Source organism: Chelonia mydas, chromosome 1, assembly GCF_015237465.2.
Source record: "Chelonia mydas isolate rCheMyd1 chromosome 1, rCheMyd1.pri.v2, whole genome shotgun sequence".
NCBI classification, from domain to species: Eukaryota; Metazoa; Chordata; order Testudines; family Cheloniidae; genus Chelonia; species Chelonia mydas.
The window spans coordinates 268,574,184-268,596,435 of record NC_057849.1 but is presented as its reverse complement, the minus strand read 5'-3'; the positions used below and the strand labels follow the sequence as shown (position 1 = coordinate 268,596,435).

Genomic DNA, 22,252 nt, shown 5'->3' with positions numbered 1-22,252 from the left:
TAAAATATTCACCGTGAATGAGACTAAATCCTGTAGAGCCCTTGTGCACACAGAACGCACCATACACAATGTGGTTTGAGGACTTGATGCCACAAGGTGCTGAGCAATTCCTTGGGGGGCAGAGTGCCCTTAACTCCCATTGACTTAAATGGGGTCAAACTGGCAGGGTTAAGCCTTTCATGAGATAAGTACTTCATAGCCCCCCTTGCCTCACTCACAGCACATATGTACATTCTTCACAATGCAGCCTGCCATACGCGGTGCGCTATGAAACCTATCTCCTTCTCTCTGAGCACTGCTAATAAATAGTACCCAGTTGTACTGCATATAGTACAACTCAGTCAAATCAAAATCCTATGTCACTGCAACCACTCAGCCACTTTCCCGCAATGCAAGTTCTAACGTTCTACCCCAGCTGCTCTATTTTCATGTCACCAATTTGTGACCGTTAGGAAGACTTCATAGGTAGGTTTATCTACCTCTAATTACTTTCTTTTTTTAACTGGTCTCAAATGTTGCATACTACATTTCACCCATGTTCTCCTATCAATACATTTATACACACATGTAAACAGAGGAAACAATATACAGCTGTTTTCTAAAGATATCACAGATTTCTGGTGATGGTAAATGTCATCAAATGTGTTTGAGGCATGTTTTCCTGGACTAGGAGATCACTAGCATTCTTTTCCTACAACTCATCAGGGACCACCCTAGGCTTTGTGAGGTGCTGGGCAACAAAAGGTGTGTGAGTCCCCATGGACACTTCAGTAATCTATATGGATCATTTTCTGGGGGGAGGGCTTAACAACTGGACAGGGGATCAGAGCTCTTGTCTGTGGGGGTTGGTATAGATCAAGCAACTTGTCTGTGTGGGCCCCGATTTACATATACACTTCTTATCACCATAGTGTCTGAGGACTCCACAAAAGTTCCTGAATTTATCCTCACAACACCTGTGAGCTTTGAAAAATATTAACTCTAATTTTCAGCTCAGAAAACCAAGACACAGACATTAAGTGACTTGCCCAAGGGCACATAGCATCTTTGTGGTAAAGCCAGAGACTGAACCCAGGTCTCCTAAGGTTCAGGCCAGCACCTTGACCACAAGACCATCCTTCCTTTCTCTCTATAAAGGGTCTTCAGTCTCATCTTTTCAGGGGTGTGTCATGGTAGCAGTCACAGAAGGAAGGGAAAGTCATTGATGTGACATATGGCATGTTTCAAAAAATATATTGTATATAAAAGATCATATACATTGTATGTGTTATATACTGATATGCTAGAAACGGGTTCAAGCAACAAAGTTAGCATGTGGGTTTTGAATGTTCAGGGTGTTTTGAGCCAAGATGTTGGTTATGCTCATTATAAAGATAAGGACCATCATTATTTGCTACAATTAGAGCCAGATCCAGGTCTGGATTTCCAACACGCCAAAGTTCAGGGTTACTGATATCTGAAGTTTGGGTTCAGAGCCTTCTCTGGTATATGAATGTCTTAATGCAAAAACTGTTGTTGCAATGTTGAGACCATATATTCAAAATAATATATAGGCAGTGCTAGGGTTGCTAACCCTCCAGGATTGTCCTGGCATCTCCAGGAATTAAAGATTCATCTTCAATTAAAGACTGTCATGTGATGAAATCTCCAAGAATACGTCCAACCAAAATTGGCAACCCTAGGCAGTACAGATCATAAAGTTCTATTACAACTGTAACTGAGCAATGTGGTGCATGATGTATTTTACATTGTATATATTTAATAATATAAACTGCACTACAGCAAACAGAGATGGGCCTGAATCAGATCACTCAATAAACTCTCTACCACGAACTCTAGCAGAGGCCAAAATCCAAATACAGAGATGAATGTTGTGCTTCAGGTGTCAGTTTTACCAACACTCACAATACTATCACAAAAGTCATAATTTAAGGCTCTTTTAAAATGTTGCTCTTGTAGACAGCTGAGGAATTTGGGCTGAGCCACTTGTAATTCCCAGCAGTAGTCATCAGAGGCTGCTCTCCTGATTGAGTAGGTCTCTGCAGCAGCTGCTTGCATTTCCTGTGCACGCAGCTCTGGGCTTTGAGAACATGCACAGCCAGGAAGTGCTCTGGCAAAAAAAAACAGGGAGAGAATGTGGAAGACTGCACCACTGAGCTAACCAGCACTTCCCGTCCCCTTAATGATGCAGTAAGTGGAGTCTGGAGGACTGAGAGTTTGAGATGGGGAATGGAGCAAGGCGAGTGGAATGTCTAGCTTGGGGAAAATAGTTGGACTTGGGGATTGCTATTTTGGGGGTGGAAGTCTGCTTCATGATTTTTGAATTCACAAATGATGCATTTCAAAATGTACTGAAAATATGTTCTGTACTGCGTGGCATTTGCAAATGGCAATAATTTACTAACTGCTTCCTGTGATCCGTGAAATAAGAAATTATTCTGAGGAATATCCAGAACTCCCCTCCCATACTTGTCCACTGTAAAAGTGAAATGTCACTTGTCTGTACTAAGTCACTAGTGCTATTGGGTAACATCTGCAGAGGTGCTGAAGTGACTTAAGAGTCTAATGGACAGTGTGATTGTTAAAAAGACTATCCATTGGCTTTGTTTTGTTTTACACCCAAAAAGCTGACATGCCCTTGAGAATATATCCGAGTGTTACCAGCAATCTTCTTTGTAAAGGTGACCAGCAAAGCTTTTTCAAGTGTGTTCACTTTTCAGCTTATGAGACTTTTGGTCCACGAAGATCCACTTTGGTTTGGGCAAAAATAAAGCCATTGTTTCCCAATTTATTTTTTAAAATACGAATAGAGGCTCTGAGCCACCCCATGGGAAAACATGTGCAACAGACTAAACGTCACCTTCTGCTAAAGCAGCTGTCAATAGCATTCCCTTCTTTTTTTTTTTCATACTGCATTTACTTATCCGTTGCTACTTCCCAACGCAGAGACCGAGGAAGGTGAAACTGCACATGTGCCACAGTCAAATACAAAGTTCTCAGGTACTGCCATGATAAAAATTGATGCAGGCGTTTGCACAGGCTCTGAATGAGGGGGGGGTCTCGCCTTGAGTGCCCCTTCCCACTTTCATGCACCGGTGTGAGGGCGTGACAGATCCTGACCTTTTTCTCTGAGAGTTAACTAACCAACATGGTGTGCATTTCAGAATGTATATTTAACTGTAATTACAGTAGTCACACTTCCAGGATTGCCAGCTGCAGTGTTCAAAAGACGTGTCGGGACCATGAGATTTGCTTAAAATTAAAAATCATAAGACTGCAAAAAAAAAAAGGGTTGAGGTATTTTTCTTTGTCTTTTGATCCTGTAGAGTCTCACTTGGGTCGCATTTTTCAAGTTTTCTCCAGAGCCAAGAGAGCTAGAAATTTACTTTGTGAGAATCTTGGATTTCCTTAAATCATTTGTTTCCAGGAGCTGGGGCTTTAAGTGAAAAGTCAAATATCACAAGACTCGTGTTAAAAGTGCCAGAGCTGACAGTACTTCATTTTGCCTGATGGTAGCTAGTGATATAAATTATCCACTCTGGAAATAGATATCACAGGACTCCTGTAACTAGCTAGGACAGTGCAATTTGAATTTGACAACTGTTTATACCGTTGATGTTATTTTGTGAGAATATTCATTTGTTAAAGGTAAAAATACCCTTCTTACAAGTGTTTACATTAGTAAAGCTTGAGCACTCCAGTGTTTGGGATGTGAGCACTGCCAAACTGAAATTCAAATTGGAATGAATAGCTGGGACAATATTTCCCAGTCTTTGCTTAGCTCTCATTTTAAGCATCTGGAAACAGATATTGTAAAGTGTTTTGCAACTTTTACTACAGGCTCTGCCAGAGTCAGCATTATTATTTTGGGGCAGGCATGAATAACAATGTTTAAGTTCTCCTCTGCTTTCTCCCAAACTGACTTTTGTCTGTTGTGATCATGCTCCTCTGCACAGGACCATTTTTGGGGAGGGGGGTGTGTTGGGGCATGTCATTGGTAGGGTTCTTTAGGGGCTCCCAAACTTAACTTGGTCATTGTTTATAAAATGGGAAGGACCCCTGGAGTATCCCCAGCCCATTCTAACGCAATAAAAATGGAAGCAAACTGCTGTGCTGGAATATGGGCACATTTACCAGCACTTTCCTAAATGTCAAAAGACAGCTTTCCAAATAAAGTGAGGATTGTAAGTGGCCACTAGGAGCCTCCCCTTTTTCTGCTGGAGGGCTTTGTGTATGTTGTTGGGCTGTTTTTGTTTTTTTTTTTTTAGCTATTTAATGATAGATCTCCAGATCAGCTGGTGTTTTCTCTGATATATACAATATATCAGAGAAAACATGTTCAAAATAGCCATTGATGGGTCAGTTCCCTAAGATGTGGTGGTCTCTGCTGCTGGAGGATCATCCTTGGTATGATCCTCTTGGGACTCTAGCTACAGGGGTTCTGGAAAATGTAAGGAGCATAAATCAAATAAACTCAGTAACCAGAAAGTTGTTTCTTTTTCTTGGTTATTCCTATTTTCCATTTCTTTATCCCCTCTCCCTTCTTATCTCTGTCCTGTTCCATACATCTCCTGACCATTTTTTCTTTCTTCCTTTCTGTCGGGTAGGGTTGAATAAATTTTAACTTTTCGGAAAAATTACTTTGCTAAGCTTTCTGTCCCAGTGTTTAATGTATATATTCTCGGCTCTCTTCACAATGACAACAGTCAAGCACATTTAATATGAAAAATGAGGGTATTCTTGACTCCCACAACTTAGGGAGTTGCAAAGGTTGGCTCTCGGATTGTCTGGTGGTAAGTGCTAAATACACACACTTATATATTTAGAGATTATATGGAAGCAGCCTGTAGCTATATACCATGTATATGCCAATGATTCTCTTTCTGTTAAGAGCTTTGTTTTCACACTCCCTGTCTTTTGGTAAATTTCCCATTTTAGTTATAGGCCATGGGGCTCTGCTTCTTATTGGAATGAAACTGACAGCACCCACTCATTAGAGTTCTTTAGCAAATCAAAGCAACCCAAACTGATCCAATCTAACAGTAAACAGACAGCTACACAGTTTTCTCCCAGGTGCCTTCTCCATTCAGTGCATGCATATAGGATTCTGCCTCAGGCGCTAAAAGACTCAGGATTGGGCCTCTGCGATGTAGTCCCCATGATTTGTCTTGGAATGAGACAATGATTTCCTTGTACTCTGGGTTCTGTGTTTTAATTTCTCTCCCCTCTGTCTAGACAATCAAGTCAGAACAACTCCATCTAATCTGGTCTCATTTTCTCTGACATACAGTGCGCTGAATGGACAAACCTTTAAATATGATGCAATTGGAGAGAGCTGCAATTTTGTCATGTCTTAACACTGTTTTCAAGGCCAAGCACAGAAAACCCTAAGTTAAAAAAAAATGGAGTGTACAGAAAAGCATTTATTGGTAAAACTGCCTAATCAAACATTGTACTATTGGAGAACTTCATTACAGAAAAAGGCAAAAACAGATGTAATGAAACACAGACAGCTGTTCTCTACTACCTGCTTACCCTCTTTTGAGTCTCTTCCCTATGAATACTTGGTGGGCATGAGCATATCGGCCCTCTGAATAAAGTAGCTGACATATAGAGCAATAGTGGGTCTAGATCAGCGGTTCTCAAACTTTATTGCACACCAACCCCTTCTGACAACAAACATTGCTACCCAACCCCAGCAGGGGGGACTAAAGCATGAGCCTGCCCAAGCCTGGCCATCCCGGGTTGGGGGCCCACAGCCAAAGCTTGAGCCCCAGCACCCTGGGGCGGTAGAACCAAAGCCCAAGGACTTCAGCCCCAGGCACGAGGCCTGTAACCTGAGCCCCACTGCCAGCTCAGGCTTCGGCTTCGGACCCGGGCAGAGGGGCTCAGACTTCAGTCCCAGACCCCAGCAAGTGTAACACCAGCTCTTGTGACCCCATTAAAATGGGGTTGCAACCCACTTTGGGGTCCCGACCCACAGTTTGAGAACCCCTAGTCTAGAGTAGTCTTTTCCTGGTTCTGCCACTGCTGAATGGCAGTGGGAGTAGCAAGCTCTCCTAAAGATCTTTTCTGGGAAACATCTAAATGGATACAGTGAGCCAGCAAATTGTCATCTAAATATCTGGGTTGGAACATCTTTGTTCAATCACCTTTTGAAGATACTGGAAGTGCGGAGTTTCCCTTTAAAGGCAGTATTCATCAGGTGCTCAACCTTACGCAGTTTAAGTACCTTGCTGACCTAGGCGCTGTGTAATCACTAAAGTAATCACTAAAGACTTCATCTTGCATCATTTAAATTAATGGGTGCTTTACCATTGACTTCAGTGGATCCAGAATAAGACTCTAAACTTTCAAAATCCCATCCTGGCTTGCATTGGGTTCAGTGTACAAACTGAGATGGATTCTCTGAGTGTAGCTTCTCTTTGACTATTTCAAAGTATTGGTTTGGAGTCTTTGGAGGACATGACGCAGCACAGTCTAGACATAGTCATGCTTCATATTGAGTACATATAGTTTATAAAGGGTTAATAAATGATTAATAGATGCAGTAAGATATTACACACGTGAGCAGTATGCATTATAGATGGTTATGAGACTATTAACAGAAGATCTTATTGATGGCTAAATCATGGCTATAAGAAACTTGTCCTGTTGGATTCTATAACAATTGATTAACCTTTACTTAAAATATCTATTAAACATTTCTTAACGTGATATACATTTTTATAAACATTCTTAATATAGTGTGATCCAGAAAACTGCCAGCTAAATTGGGAAAAGTCAAATCCTGACTCCCATTGAAGTCAATGGGATTTTTTGCCATTGACCCCAATAGAGTGGGGATTTCACACTCTTCTACTTAATATTTGAAAAAGTTCACTATTTTCCAACTTGAAACAAAAAACTCAAGAATCGCATGTATGACACAGGAAATGCATAGAAATGGCAACTCTCATGTCTGAACAAGAAAATTAACACAATTAACTTTTAAAGAGAGATTAATTCTCAAGCAGAAGTTTATCAACAGGAGAATCGGAACATTAGCAAATCAAGTATGTATGAGCTACGAGACCTGCTTTGTAGCTACATTGATATTGCTGATGATAATGTTTATTGCAATGTGGGCTTAGTTTACTTTTGCCTAGCACTAGCCATTTTTTTGACAATTTTCAAGGAAGTTTTAGAATTTCATGGATTCTAGACTTCAGAAACTTTTAGAATGGTTCTGAGTTCTATGTTGTTTATTCAACTCCAAGATATGCATAAAAACTGTTACCCAGTGTAGATCTCTATAAGCTATCACCACAAATAATATAATCCATGGTATATTTACTGCAAGATATGTGCTGGTCAGCTAGTGATGCCATAGTCATGCTGTACAAATATTGTGACATGATCACATTTTCCAGTGAATTCTCATCATCCACTGAATCGCTCTTCAGTTTTAGGGTAAACTGAGCTCCCACAGACATGTCTCTAGTATCGATGCAATTGTTCAACAGATCTCTGCAAGACCATATTCACAGAGTTTAAGGCTGGGGGCAGGGAGGAAGGAAATTGGACTATTAGCTCATATAGTCTGAACTCCAATATGTTATGGGCCATTAAATTTCATCTATTTACCCATGTATTGAGCCCCAATGTTTTGGTCAAACAAAAGTTCTATCTGCCAAAAGGGCATCCAGTCTCGATAGGAAGACCACAGGAGATGATGAATCCACCACTACCATTGGTGGTCTGTTCCAAATACCTATTTAGATAGCAATTAAATCACTATCCTGGAGTGCTGCCAACTCTCATGATCTTACTGTGAATCTCTCCATATTTGTTATTTTTCTTAAAACCCTGGCTTCTGGAATCAGGGGATTGCGTGAAAATTTCAGCCTTTATTTTAAAATAGGAGTAAGTTTCTAGCTCTTATTGATGCTGGAAAAAAATCTTGAAAACAGGAAGGAAGCATATCCTAAAGGTTCAAAAACTAGAAGATAAATAAAATAGCCATATTTTTCTTTAAAAAAAATCTCATTATCTGAATATGTGTGCATGCCATTTAAAAGCCCAGGGAAAATTCAGGTTATGTATTTGTCTTGAAATAGTCTTTTACTGAAATGAAGGTCAAAATTCAAGCACAGAGGTAGAGATTTTCAAGCTAAATATACATTGCAGAAAATGACCCTATTTATTTTCTCCTAAACTAGTCAAACTAAATCTGGACTTTGAAAACAACTTTTTCAAGTTAGAAATATTCTGTAAATGTGGCAGTTGTTTGATTTGAGTCACCTAGAGCGTATTTGAATATTTTTCCCATTACAGCAGATTCCGGCTCGACACCAAGGAAGGTGATATCATTCCTCATGACAGATTGTATAGTGAAAACAGAAGTCTGAATCAAGATCCATGCCAATGCAGCTGGAAGCCTTTGTAGCAGAGTAAATATTCCCGCATTGAGCCATGAGTATAGAAAGGACTTTTAGGTGTTGCTGGAAGACTTGAAACAAGCAGACAAATTAATTTGTATCAGGGCACTATGGTACAGACTGGAAGGTCAAAGAGTTAATATATTTCTATGAGAGAAACTGTATCAATATTTTTTAAAAAAATACAATACTAAGTATACTTCTGTGAGCTTTTCATCCAGTGATCTCAGAGAGTCTTTCACACACTGAGGAATTAAGCCTTACAACACCGTTTTGAGGTAGGTATTATCTCCACTTTACAAATGGAGAAACTGAGGCACAGGAAGGTTAAATGATTCATACAAGGAAACACTACAATCTGAGCTGGAAGTAGAACTGAGATCTGATTTTCAGGCTTTCCTGTGCTTTAACCACTGACTGAGCATTCATTCCTTGTACATCTTATTCATTTCAGGGCCAGATTTTCTCCATTGATGTGTGTGAGAGAGGGCTCATGGAGCAACTTTTGTCCTGTGCGTGGCAGCTGGGCACAAGTGCATCTTCTGTACTTCTCAGGATGCAAGGACTGCTCCTTCCATGTATCACCTGGGTACAAGACACAGGCAGAGATGATGCAGGGCCATGGCCCTGTCCCCCTATGAAAGGGCTAGTGGACCATTCTGTACCTGCCGAGGGGGCAATATAAGCATGTGTGCCACCATGCCTACTAGAGAGCCCTAGGAGGAACTCCTCTTGCAGCAGCTTCTGGAAAGTGACACTCTAAATGGCCCCCTTGCTAGATCTTGTATTAGTCAGTGGCCAGCTGGAGGGAGGGATTGATAAAGGCATGTCTTCTCTATACCTATATACATGCACACACACACTGATACCTAAAGAGCAGGCCCTGCTGTAATCCTCTCTCCCTGATTAAATGCTAATTCCAAAGGTGACTCCAATCTCTGGGGAAAGGTTGATTAGGTCTTATAGAGTGCAACACATTGAGACAAAGATTATTCTATCATGCAATGCTATGGTTGCTTTTTGACAAGAGGACAGGTTCTGGAGCGTACAGAGCCTATATAATGAGATACCAAAATGGCCTTGTCTGCTCAAAGCCCTGGGGCATGTTGCATTTGAGTAATCGTTAATTGTGCAGCACTGTTGATGTGCCATTTGTCAAAAATGGATGTGCATTCCTCGTCTCCATTTTTGAGTTTGGAAACTTCGCTACCTGCTTACAGCTTAGTTCATCTTTTGGCTCAGAGGCAGAGCAAATCAATTCCTGGGGATCTTCTTATGAGGGCATGACTGGGTTTTTAAAAAAAAAAAAAAAAAACAATACAGCTGACATGATTGTTGTTGGAACACCATGCCTGTTTTTGTCGCATTTATTTATTTAATTAGGATTTTTTGTTTTAAACGTGCTCAGCTGTAGACACAAAATGTACTGGGAAAAAGGACGGAGTTGGTCTCTGGATCCCATATGGTATAGATCAAGTTCTGACAGTTCCCCTATACATGCTCCTTGCTTCTTAGGTGTAAAACAATATTCTAATCCAGATGGTGGGATTGTTTAACCCCTGTTGTGGCAGAGATTTGCAAGTTGTAAGCCTTGTCCCAGCAGGTGCAGATTCATCCTCAGGCAGGAGTATTTACCTTGCCAACCTTCAGAAATTCTGTCGGGGGTGGGGGGGGGGGGATTAAATTCTGCCCAAGGTTCCACAGGAGCCTTCCAATGGAGGCTATCCAGCAAATCAGCTCAACCAGTTCATCCCCAAACACCTACTGCTGCTCTCCCCCCAGCAAATTTTAGATCTCCTGGTGGAGCAAGGATTGGGAGTGCTTTGTGCCTCTGTGACTCCCATACTGGGCAGACTTTCCTCAGCAGGGCTGCTAGTGCACTGGTCTGGATGAATCAAGCCTGGAGCTCTCTAATGGCTCTCCTTTCATGACAAATATTTAGTTGTATATGTGATCCAGACATTCTCTTTCCCTGTGGGCAAGGATGGAACTGGTTAATTCTTAAATATATTCTTCCAAAGATCCGATTACTGCTTGTGGCCTTCTGTATAAACTCCCTTTGGAGAAGATGATTAAATGTGATAATATGCGAGGGTAATTTATTTGACTAGGGAAAAAGCCTAGAGTTGTTATATAAGTACTAGCGCTCTTTGACAGTGATTTGGGTGGAGGTGGATTTTTCATTGTTAGGTTTTATTGTTTCAGTGTGGATTTTTCAATGCGTTATTTCTCTGACCTCAGTTCCATTCAATGTTTGCATGAACCCAATTCATCTGGCAGCCGCTGATTGGCTTGGTTGACTGAGAACAGATTAGAGGCCAGATAAATGAGCAGTTGAGGGCAGATTCCCAGTATGGGGGACTCCTTAGTTAGCATACAATGGGCTTCTCAGATACTATGGCACCCTTACCCTGTCCCTGCAGCACAGGGAGCTGGAGAGGATATGGCCAGTGCACACGAAGCTCAGTGATTCCCCTACCCTAAAGGGCTGTTATAAGATGAGGCTGCGAGACTGCTGTAAAAGACACTTGGGACAGAGATGGAGGAAATCTAGTAGTAGGATTGGAGAACTGCATACAGCTCCTTTGCAGTTCCCCATCAGCTGTACCAGCACTTCCTGGACACTGGTAAGGTCCAGCCCCCGATGTGGACTAAACTCTAAAATGGGCCAGATTTTGTCTCCATGTTCTGCACATAGAGGGATCCTTCTGTGAGCATATCTCCTCCCTCTAAACTAAGATGTTGTGTGTTGTTGGGTCAGCCACCTCAAGAGCACAATCTCACCCTTCCCAGGATCTACACTATGTGGGCTGCAAGCTGGGATGGGGATGCACATCTTCTGCCATCAGGCCTGCTGAGATTATCAGGGAAAAGTAATGTGTCCTGGGACTATATTACCTTTCCCACTGAGATCCTTCAGTAGCAAGGAACCTGCTGGGGGTGGGTGGGAGAAAAACAGGACCCAGGAGCAGCTGTGTTTCAGGGGAGTCCCTGGTAGCACAGCTCTGTTGAAATCATGTCATCAGGGAGTAAGCTGAGGGGACAGGAGGACATCAGAACAAGTGCAGACATGGTCCTATGAGTGAATGACTCCAACCTCCTGCAGATCCCTGGGCTCCTTATAAGATGGAGCAGGAAGAGGTTGAGGGAGATCACAGTTCCCAAAATTCCCTAAATTCAATCTTCATATTAACCATTCTTACAACAGTAGAGAAACCTTAGGTCTTCATGGCACATGAAACATCCAATTTAGAAAGTACTTTTGATACCTGTTGTTTTGGTGCTAGGGCTCTTCTGCTGGGACCAGTACTCTGAGAGGTGCACATGCTGATGGTTGTTAGTCTGTGCTCACATCTGCAACTTAGGTTGGAGAATTTTGCTCTTTCCTGGTTCTTTGCCAGACTGTCACTGTTTCATAATTATGTGACATGCTCAATAATTCAAAAAGCTCTCTAGGGAAGGGACTGTCTTTTCTTTGACCTTTGTGCAATGCCCAACACAATGAGGGCCCCAATTCTGAGTGGGGCCTTTGTACACTTCCATACTACAAACGATTGATAATTATAAAGAACAAAGCTGCAGTATAGAAAAGCAATAAAAACATACCAATACATTGAAATAGCTGAGCTGTTGGTTGTTTTGAAAGTGTTTCTTATTACTTCAATGAGTTTGATCAAATCATTATCAGCTCAATAAACTAACCAACTGCCTTGGAGAAAACAACTTTTGATTTCCTTTCAGGGCCAAATTGTGATACCGCTACTTATGTTGAATAAAATGCTATGTGTAGTCCCATTAAAGTTACTCCATAAATAGTGCCATTAAATGTGCTACTTATTGTAAGTAAGGTATCACGATCTGGACCTGAATAATTTCGTAGCCGAATGTTTTATAAATGGCTCTAAAAGTTTTTTGATGTTTTGAAATGTTTGTGAACTTTTTTCTCCAAGTAACTAGCTCCAGTCTAATTAAGGGTCCGGTTTCATCCATAGTGAGTAAAGCCTTTACTACAGACACAGTTCCATTGAAATCATTGAATCATCATAGAATCATTGAGTATAAGGCCAGAAGGTACAACCAGATCATCTTGTCTGACCTCCTGTATGTCACAAGCCACCAACACCACCCAGCCATCCATACAATAAAGCCAACAGACAAAAGTATTATAATATACCTACACCTATTACATATAAACATAAATAGGATGGTTTTTCTGTGTGAGTAAGGATAATAAAAAGTGGCCTACAGAATTCAGAGCCTTTTAAGATTTTCCCATCCCTACCATCTAATCCCATTGGATTCATCTGAGATACATAAATTATAGAGCCTAGAAAAGTGATTTTGCTTGCAGAGGTTGTGGTTTTGCAAGAAAATATACATACAGCACAAACCTTTCACTGATCATCACCACAAATCCCCAGCTTCCTAGACTTTATAGACCCCTTCATACAGTTCATTCTAGTTAACAACAACCTTAGCAAGGTTTTTTGTATAAAGCGAGTCTTCAATAACAATCAAATTATAGTGTGGCAGGACTCACTAGTTATGCCATCCATCTAAAGTACCTGCAAACAGTCAGTTATAAAACAAGCATAGACAGATTCTCTGTGAAGCTACTTCACAGCTTACCTAAATCTGAACACTGAACAACCCGAAGATGGCACTGACAGCGGAATGGACATACTGCTCCGGGTAGGTATATGTCAGGACTGTCTGTCGGAGGAAGATCAGCAGATCCTTCGTCTTCTAGCATAAACTCAAACAAGCCTTTTTGGTGGAATGGTTTGGCCCAGCATACTGGCAGAAGCAGGAGGAAGAAGACAGCCACCTTCATGGTTTACTTCATCTACTCAGAACAGAACCAGTGAACCTAGGAGTCAAATCAAAGGTTTAAAGAATGGTAGCATTCTATCATTCCTGCAAAGCTACTTTCCTAAGGAGATACACAGCATATATACCAATTACATAAATGTGTTCCTGTTCATTACAGATAGGCCACTTATATTACATGGGTAGGAGAATGTTAAATACTTGTCAAAACACTTTTTACAGAGGAGGTTTAGGGTAATTGTAAACACATCTGTTTGCATTTATTAGGAACAGGAAATGTTGTCAACATTATTAAACAAAACAGTCAACACAATAAGCCACGTTTTCCATTTGTCAGTACTTAGCCACCGTAGCAGTTTGAGTGTGTGCTTTCACTGCCAATTGTTAGCTATGAGTTTGTTCCTTTAGGGATGAACTTGAGATTCTCAAATCCACCATAATGCATATTTCATGTCTTGTAATTTTTTTTTAAGAGCCAGCCAGTTGTGTGTGTGTGTGCTAAATTATAGCCCACCGAGGCTGATTGGGAAATGGAGCAAGATCTGGAGATTGGGCAAAAAACTTTTAGCTGATTAAATTATACTTATTTCCCAGTTTAAAGAACATTATGAAGCTTCATTTCATGTTGGTTTCTTCTTGGCCTCCTTTCCAATTACTTGGCTTAGGGTATGTTATTTTATAACTATGTCCTGTTAAAAAAAAATCTTTTGCTTTGCACTGCATAAGCATTTGAGTTTATACTTATTTTTTGTCAGCACATTTTCTAATGAGACTTAGGGGCCTGATCCTGAAAACATTTTTCTTCCACAGGAGAAGCTTTGCTCATGTGAGTAGTCCCACTGGACTCAAAGAGGAAAGCTACATACGTATGTGTCTTAGGACTGGGCCCTAAGTTAGTTTCTGCAAGTTTAGAGTATCTGGCACGCATTGTTCAGTGTTGAGGGAAATATTCAAACTCCCAATATTCAGAGTAATTTTCATATTTTGTGGTAGGTGATTACAAATTAGTTAACCATGAATATTTTCTCTTTTTACCACATGCAATATACAGAAAAAGTTATCTTGAAAAATCCCTCATGGGACTAAAGAACTCAACTATTAATAATGGTGGCCTTTTCATGAAGGAAGAGGGGAATTGTTGTTGGCACATTAGGAGCCTTTTCTTACATTAGTAAATGTAGTCCCAGGTACAGTTATAACTGTATACAAAAATAAATGTTCATTTAATTGTTTAAATCAGTAACTCAGCAATACAAAAATTCATTTCTGAAATGAATTAACTAGAAACCAGGCACTGTATTTTGAGGCCTCTTTTCAGAATATTAGATCTTCAAATTTCTATTAGAGAGCTGGTGGTTGTCTAAGGCTAGATGGATTAGAATGTATCTAGCTCTATGCCTGTTACATAATTTGCATAAAGTAACTCCCAGAATGCAACTTCCCAAAACATTTTACCCTTTTTCTTAAGCAGATGACAAGTCTGCCATACAAAATATGGCATACTTTAAAATATTTTAAAACTATAACTAAAGCCTCTCTAATTTAGCCATTCTAGGACCAGATTGTGATACTATCAAATATGAGTAAGGATATTTTACTCTGTAAATAATCCCTTTGTCTTCAGTGGGACTTCACCGGGAGAAAGGTATTATTCAGTGTGATTATGTGTATTGCAGTATGGCTTTTAATTAGAATTAGAAGCATTTTCTTTTCCTGTAGAGTCTGTAGTGTGCCATCAATTGTAATCCAATTTATCCCCATAGCGGGTATTCCAGGTACAAGGGGTACTGAGTGTGGTGAGACTACACAATTATAAGTATGAGAGAAAGTAAGAAAAATATAACAAAGTGCCATTAATCCATTACCATTTTCTTAGTACTACTTCATCTAATTCAGCACTCTTATAATTTTGGAGTGGAGGGTAGTAAAACGATAATACAGTTTCCAAAAATATTCTGTCCCTTGGTAAAAGTCATAATTTATTACCATTTATCTTAGCATGTTGTACTGTAAACAACAGAAATATTAGCAGAGCAAAAACAAATTTTCTGAATTTACATTAACTTTGAGATGCCATGTGAATCAGATACACAAGAGAAATACCATGATACTGGCATGCTATGGCTGATTTAAAGAGGTTCTCCTGGGTATAAAGTAAACTGTTTTTGACCCATTAACATTTTGATCCTGTTCCCATTGATCCCAGAGGTAAAATGTCCATTAGTTTCAAAGAAAGCAGAGTCAGGATCCTCTACTGGAAATAAATTGTCTGACAAACAACACAGAGGCACTTTTCATATTTTACTCACGCACACTAATATATACTGATGACATATATCAACTAAATACTGTCATAGGGCCTTATCCTGTAGTCACTACACAGCCAAGACCCCTAATGAGTTCAATGGGAGTCTTGCGTGAGTGAGAACTGCAGGGTTAGGGCCATAATGGATGTTATGGGGCTTAGATTATATATATATTGCATTAAGGACTCAATGCGGGAAAATCATACTAATGAAAAATAATCAGAAGATAGGAATATATATATATATTCCTAACAAAACAACAGCCATTTAAAAATCATATAAAAGAAAATTGTCCTATTAATGTTCACACCTCATTTAGAAAGAAAGAGGGAAAGACAGATTGAATTGAATTCGTAATGGTTTGTGATGTGGTATTTGGGCTTAGAGCACAAAACTGTTTACATTTGCATTAATTATATGTACACAATGAGGAAGACTTTTCCACAAAAGCTGCATCATTTCACGTCACCAGAAACCACTGTATTGGTGGTCTTCTTGTTACCCTACATTACAACTAATGAAAAAATGACCACTTTCTGTCAGAAGAGTTTCTTATAATATCATAAAGTTTTACTTGAATGAAATGTACAATTAAAAAAAAATCCCTGGACCACGTGTCTTACCTATTCTGTACACTAAACAATAGGTGTGAAAACACAATAGTTGGGATTTTAAAGAGAGCCCGAATGTCCACTGACAGGAGTTCCAGCTCTTTAGGAATTTTGTTTTACAACTCTTTCTTTCAGAGCCACCTTCTCTAAGAGGTGTAGTCCATTGTTTATATATGTTAACATACCACTTTCTAATTTTATAAAGACATTCATCAAGTCTGTATAACTGTACATCACATTATTTTGAAGCTGAAAATATTCCTACTAAAGTTTAAAATACATGGAAACAAAGACTGCAAAATGTCACTGTCTTTTGCAACCAGAATTGAAACAACTCATACATTTTTCTCCCACACACTATATCATATACTCGAAATATGTGACTACAAACACAGAATATACTGCTGCCAAATTTCACAGTAAGAAAAAAGCAATATAGCATTACTTCTACACATCAAACAAAAGACAGCAAAAATCAAATGAACAATAGGAAATGTACTCGGTCCTTGAGAACGTATTCTGCTTCTCATGTTCTCAAACAACACAAGCTCAGGGTACAACACTAACATTACTAAACATTTAGTAGGCTTTTTCTTGCTTCTCCCAGTAAAATGCAACCATTTTTGCTCTAGCCTTGACTGAAGTTTTATTAGTCTGAAGCATAGTTCAGGACAATGATTGAAAGCCATACCTTTTTAATCCAGGGATTTGCAAGAGGAGCTCTCAAAGCTGAGATGTAATTAAACTAAATATTCAGCCCCGGCAAAGGACTTGCAGGTGTGGAAAGGAGGAGGGGGTAGGTTACTGCTCAGTGACTGTCACTTGGTGGAAAACCCTCCTGCTTCTATTCCACAGCACAGTTAAAAAATAAGGTTTCCCTCAATGAACACAATCCAGGCTGACACCCACATTAGATCATATGGTAATGATATGTCTCCTGTATTGTAGCCAAAATCTTTATCAGCCCCCTTTTTTTTCATTTGCTTTATTTCTTTTTCATCTGTTTAGGATCCCAAACTGCTTGTACAGTACAACACAGAAGCTTGATTGTAATTCATCTTACTTATTTTCTTAACTTCCCTAAAACATATATTTACCAGAGTTTTTTCTTCTGTTTTATCCTTGCTTATCTGAATCATTGGCTTTACTGGAAAAAAATAGTTTGGCTATTTTTCTTGTTTATAGTCTGTATAACTCAAGGAAATGATATAAAATTAATCTTGGAGTTAGTCAAAATGTAGATTAGCAGCAGAAAAAACCCCCTATGAATAGCCTTAAGTTAAACTCTTTATACAAATACTAACCTGTCTCTGCAAATGGTACAGCCATTGCATGAACCAAGTAGTTTAGCTAAAGAATATAATTCCATACATTTTAAAAATACTGCAGTGTATTCCTGAATGTATATGAAAAGCCTGTTGCTTATTGTTTTAATTAGTGGAATGATTTTAACATTTGTGGTCAGAAATGTTTCATATAAACAGATTTAAAAGTGCATTTTCACCAGAAAGGAAATTACTTTAACCTCATTTTTGGTACTACAGTGGGGCTTTAATAGAACACAAATGTGACTAATGATGTGTCCAGCTCACTATTTAGATTTATAAGTTGATTTAGTAATCTGCAGCTTTATTTGATGTAAATAACTGCAATTGCTGAAATCCAGTTCTGTACTGTTTTTAAAACTCCAATATATTAAAGGGAGCCCAAATACAATAACTGATATTTATTTAGTAACCTAAAAGCAACATGAACATGTGTAAATTTACTATACTGTTGGCTCTCCTGTCTAAATACTGCAGGTTTATGTCTGTGTTTTGACTTGTACCCTCTCTGTTTGCCCTTAGGCTGTGACCAGGTGCAAATCTAAAATCAAAGTCTGTGAAATGTGAAAAGATGTTGAAAAGAAGTCTGAATTTGTAGAATCACAATAAACACTTGAAAATTGGTCTCTTGGCCTGATTGAAAAAGAAGATGTTGTTAAAAATCTTCTAATTGCATTCTCTTGGTAGAAAAAGACACAGGGGAACAATTCACCTTTATAGATTTTTGCTGCAGTCAGCAGCAGTAATCAGATCTTTGTATGTTAAAATATTTTACTTTTTACATATTTCACTGGTAAAGTACGGATCATTTATCCCCTTTCTAAATCTGAGTCAGTGAAGGACCTTTAGGGAGTCAAATTCTTTCCTTATATTAACCACAGGACACAATAACTGGTAATGATTTAGTTGTAATATTTTGATATGCAAGATTAGTTTTGCTTTCAGCTTTTTACGTTTATAACGCAGCCTTATCCTGTTCAGAGGTGTCACTGTTAGGTTTGCCGAAATCTTGGCTGCATCTTAGTAATTTTAACTAGTCAAATCTCTGTCCACCTGCATCAGCTAGTTACAACCATTTCAAAGCAGGATTTTGATGGTCAGCAGGTCAACAGTGGGGCAACTGAACTTATCTTGAAATTTTGCCTTAGGGTGAACTTAGACCCTCCCCCACTAAAACCTAATACAATTGCTCTGATAACTATTAGAGGGGTGAAAGGTACTAAATTAGTTATAGCCTTTTCTCTTTGTTATCGGAAGGAGGGGGATGCGAAGGAGCACAGTGTCCCATCCTTCCTTTCCTCTCCAGGCTTTGGGGGCACTGAGATCCCTGCAACATGCTGTGTCCTCCTCACCGGCTGGAGAAACGGAGATTAGAGTGGGAGTAGCAGGACCAGTTGTTACCTGGCTGGAGAGTTTATAGGGTTCCAAGCCTCCTTAGGTGGAGTATTACTGGCACAGTTAGAGAAACAATTGTCCAAGGTGGGAGTACCCTATCTGCCTCCTTTCTTCTGCAGGAAGATCTGACCCAGCTGGTTCCCTCCAGGAAGCACAAAGGAAAAAATGGGGGAGCTTACCACTTCCAGTTTTTCCTTCCTTCCAGGGGTAAATGGAAATCCTGATACTGGCATCCTCTCTCCTAGTCAGCCATTCGGTTTTCTCTGGACTCTATGCCAGTTTCCTCTCCCCTCCTAGAACTCCATACTGGGGTGCCCGAGTGGGGAGGATAGCTGGGAGCACAACAGTCACTCCATTATACAATTCCACATTGAGAGTACATCTACTCGGCACACTCCTTACGGCTTTGTATAGATTACATACACCTCCCCCAGCAGGGGTATCAATTGCAGTGTAGATGGTGAGACATGGCATACGCAAGTAGAGAAAGACACATGTGAACCATTAGGGTATGAATCTACATGGCTCTCCATCCCCAAGCAATGTGATATTTTTACCTGGATAGTGGGCTGGTCCCTCCCTGCTGACAGAGCCTTTCGCCACTATAGGGAAAAGCTGTAGCAGTGAGGAAAGGCTCTGGCAGGGGGGAGGCAGTAAGGAAAGTGTCCAGGAGCTCCCTGCTGTCGGAGCCTTTTCCTGCTACCTTCCTCCAACCAGAACCTTTCACTCGTGTGTAGCTACACATCACAGTGTGGACGCAGCCTGATTTTCACAGCAATAGGTAGATACACATGTCCTGCACACACCTCACTAATGTGCTGTGTAGACATACCCTGATGTGCAACCACACACTTTTCCTTGGCTGACTGTGAGCCTACTTGGGGACATGGACTCCTTTCTGATATCTGTTTTTCCGTATCACTGTTCTCTTCCCCGTGTCATGTCCTATCACACAAGTTGATGCAATGTCAAGTCACTGCCTTATATCAATACACATAATGACCTACAGCCACCAGAATTTGTGAGCTCCCCCTCCCAATCTGTTAATCACTGCTTAGTATTTTTTGGTCATGATTTGAATAAGTGGTTTTTACAAGAGTCAGTGGTCCAAAGACCTAGATGGCTAAGTTTGCTCTGCTCTGAGGCTAGACTTTCAGATATTAAGTACTGACTTCCAAAAGGTTCTAGACAAATATTCCTTAGTGTTATTTTCTTATAACAAAATCATTTTACATCATCTAAAAAGACAAAGAAATGGTTATGAGCACAATAAACAAAAGGGTTCAGAATGAATAGGCAATGGACAGGGAATATTTTTTATGTATCTGTTGCAGGAACAACAGGGCATTGTCTTTTGGTGCCTATTTTATATCCTCTCCCATTGTCAGTTAGTTCCAAAAGGATGCCCCATGGTCGAACCTCTGAATAGATTTCCCACTCCCCTCTGCCTCCTGGTTTAGCTATGTGCCCCTTCCTCTTGTCTATTCTGCAACTTTCTATAAAGTTTTCTTACAAACAGTGTAATAAATAGCTCTTAACTATGGTCACCTAAGTACCTATGGAATAAATATGGTTCTATATGTAAGCAGAGTCAGGATGAGCTCTACCCTGACATCTGGTGGCGAGTCATGGTGGGTTGTGGAAAAGAACTTCAGGGGCTGATCTCATTTGCATAGGCATACCCACCCTGCCTAGATGGTCACTTTGGCTGCTGTAGGAGCCCCAGTTCTCTGTTATTGGGGCAGGAATAAACTGTTATTATCCTGATTATGTGAATCAAGGTCAGTGGAACTGTACTCGGCCTTTTGTTATGGTGGAGGGACTCACCATCAACTAAGCAGCACTCGCTAGGCAAGGGTCATGGGTTGCAAAACCCAGTGAATGGAGAGAGGCTGGGGACAGGTATTAATACTTGGTGGTATGGGCTCCCTGGTGAGGGCCTTACATGGTAATTACACTTCCTCCTCTCTCCACTGTGGAATATCAGAGCTAATTTTGATTCCATTAGGAGTCTAGTTATAGGCTACTGAGCTGAATTCACTTTGGGCTAATGGTGCAACAGCCCTGAGGCTCTCCTACTACAAGCTGAAATCACAAAAGAGCTCAACTTACTAAGAGCTGAAATCACTGAGTGTTGTGTTAAGTAGTGGGGGAGCCTGAAGATATATGGTGGAGCAGTTTGCAGGACTGCTGGCAGAGCAGAGCAGAGTGGCTGGTGGAGCAGAGCAGTTTGCTGGATGCCTGGAGCAGCTCATGGGGGTGGCTGGCAGAGCGGAGCCCCATGGAGAGGTGGGGCAATCAGCTTTGGACCACGTAAGGTGCCCCTTAACCCGCCCCCCCCCCATCTCCACCCAGGTTGGGAGGTAAAACTCTGCAGATAAACTTTCCAATTCTGGGGCTGCCCTCACCAGGGTCAGAGACTTTTGTGTCATTGGACTTTTGGGACTTTGGGTGATTTTGGGTTGCTGGACTCAAGAACCAAAGGGAAAGGGCATGCCCCAATTTGCTTGGGGTGGGTTTTTTGCTCATGGGTTGTGTTATGAATCCTGTTGGTGGTGTTTCCCCAACATAATGCCACATTGTTTCTCTCTGTTATTAAAAGGCTTTTTGCTACACTCAGACAATGTGCTTGCGAGAGGGGAAGTATTGCCTCTTGGAGGCGCCCAGCGGGGGTGGTATATATTTGTCCCAGGTCACTGGTTGGGGGCTTGAGCCGGTTTTGCATTGTGTTATTGGAATGGAACCCCTAGATACTGAACCCGGCCCTTGTTGCTGCCAACTCTGATGGGCAGAAGGGTTACATATATTTGTCCAGGCATGGCATGACAAGTTAGTTGAAGATACAGAATTGCAATTATTGGATATTCTCAATGTAAAGAGTTCCTTCATCTGTTCTGTCATCTCAGGGCTATATTTCTGAAGGTTGTGACAGTTCTACTGGTCACATATGGCTGAGGTCTCCCATTTTGGTCATTTGCCAACAGTAGGGTTATGTATTGTCTGCAGCCATGGAGAGCACTTTGAATAAAATTGAATGAAACTAATGCCTTGCTCCTTTCAAACTATGACCAAGATTTCCTCCTCCTCTGTGGAACAGGGACTCTGCCTTTTCCATGGTATTTCCCTGTAACCCCAGGCATGTCCCCATATCCTGCAGCATGTGCTCCCTGAGTCTTGGGTCTGTGTGGATGGAGCATGTGGAGACTGGATGGACCAGAGGGGTAGGAAAATCATCCTTTCTCTGGCCTTCTCATGGAGGAGCCTCTTATGGAGTTGCTCCTGACAGAAGACAGAGCCCTTTCCCATGGGAGGGCATGATCTGGCCCTCGTGTATTTGGCACCTAAGTCCCTCTCTAATATGGCCT

The 22,252-nt window shown here is 40.6% G+C and overlaps 1 protein-coding gene and 1 long non-coding RNA gene across 2 annotated transcripts in view; one reads left to right on the top strand and one right to left on the bottom strand.

Moving 5' to 3' along the window:
• The window catches only part of DCN (decorin), a 45,232-nt gene extending 27,979 nt beyond the window's left edge, over nt 1–17,253 (bottom strand). Inside the window, exons 1-2 of the mRNA XM_007059196.4 lie at nt 16,859–17,253; nt 13,050–13,290 (exon numbers count right to left, since the gene is read on the bottom strand). Of these exons, the coding sequence (XP_007059258.2) occupies nt 13,050–13,254 (205 nt within the window). The 5' untranslated portion in view covers nt 13,255–13,290; nt 16,859–17,253. The remainder of the gene's footprint in view (nt 1–13,049; nt 13,291–16,858) is intronic.
• Nucleotides 2,052–8,594, top strand: LOC122465753. The gene is made up of 2 exons (XR_006290788.1): nt 2,052–2,190; nt 8,317–8,594. It is a non-coding gene; the product is annotated as an uncharacterized LOC122465753 (long non-coding RNA).
• Nucleotides 17,254–22,252: the final 4,999 nt, after the last annotated feature.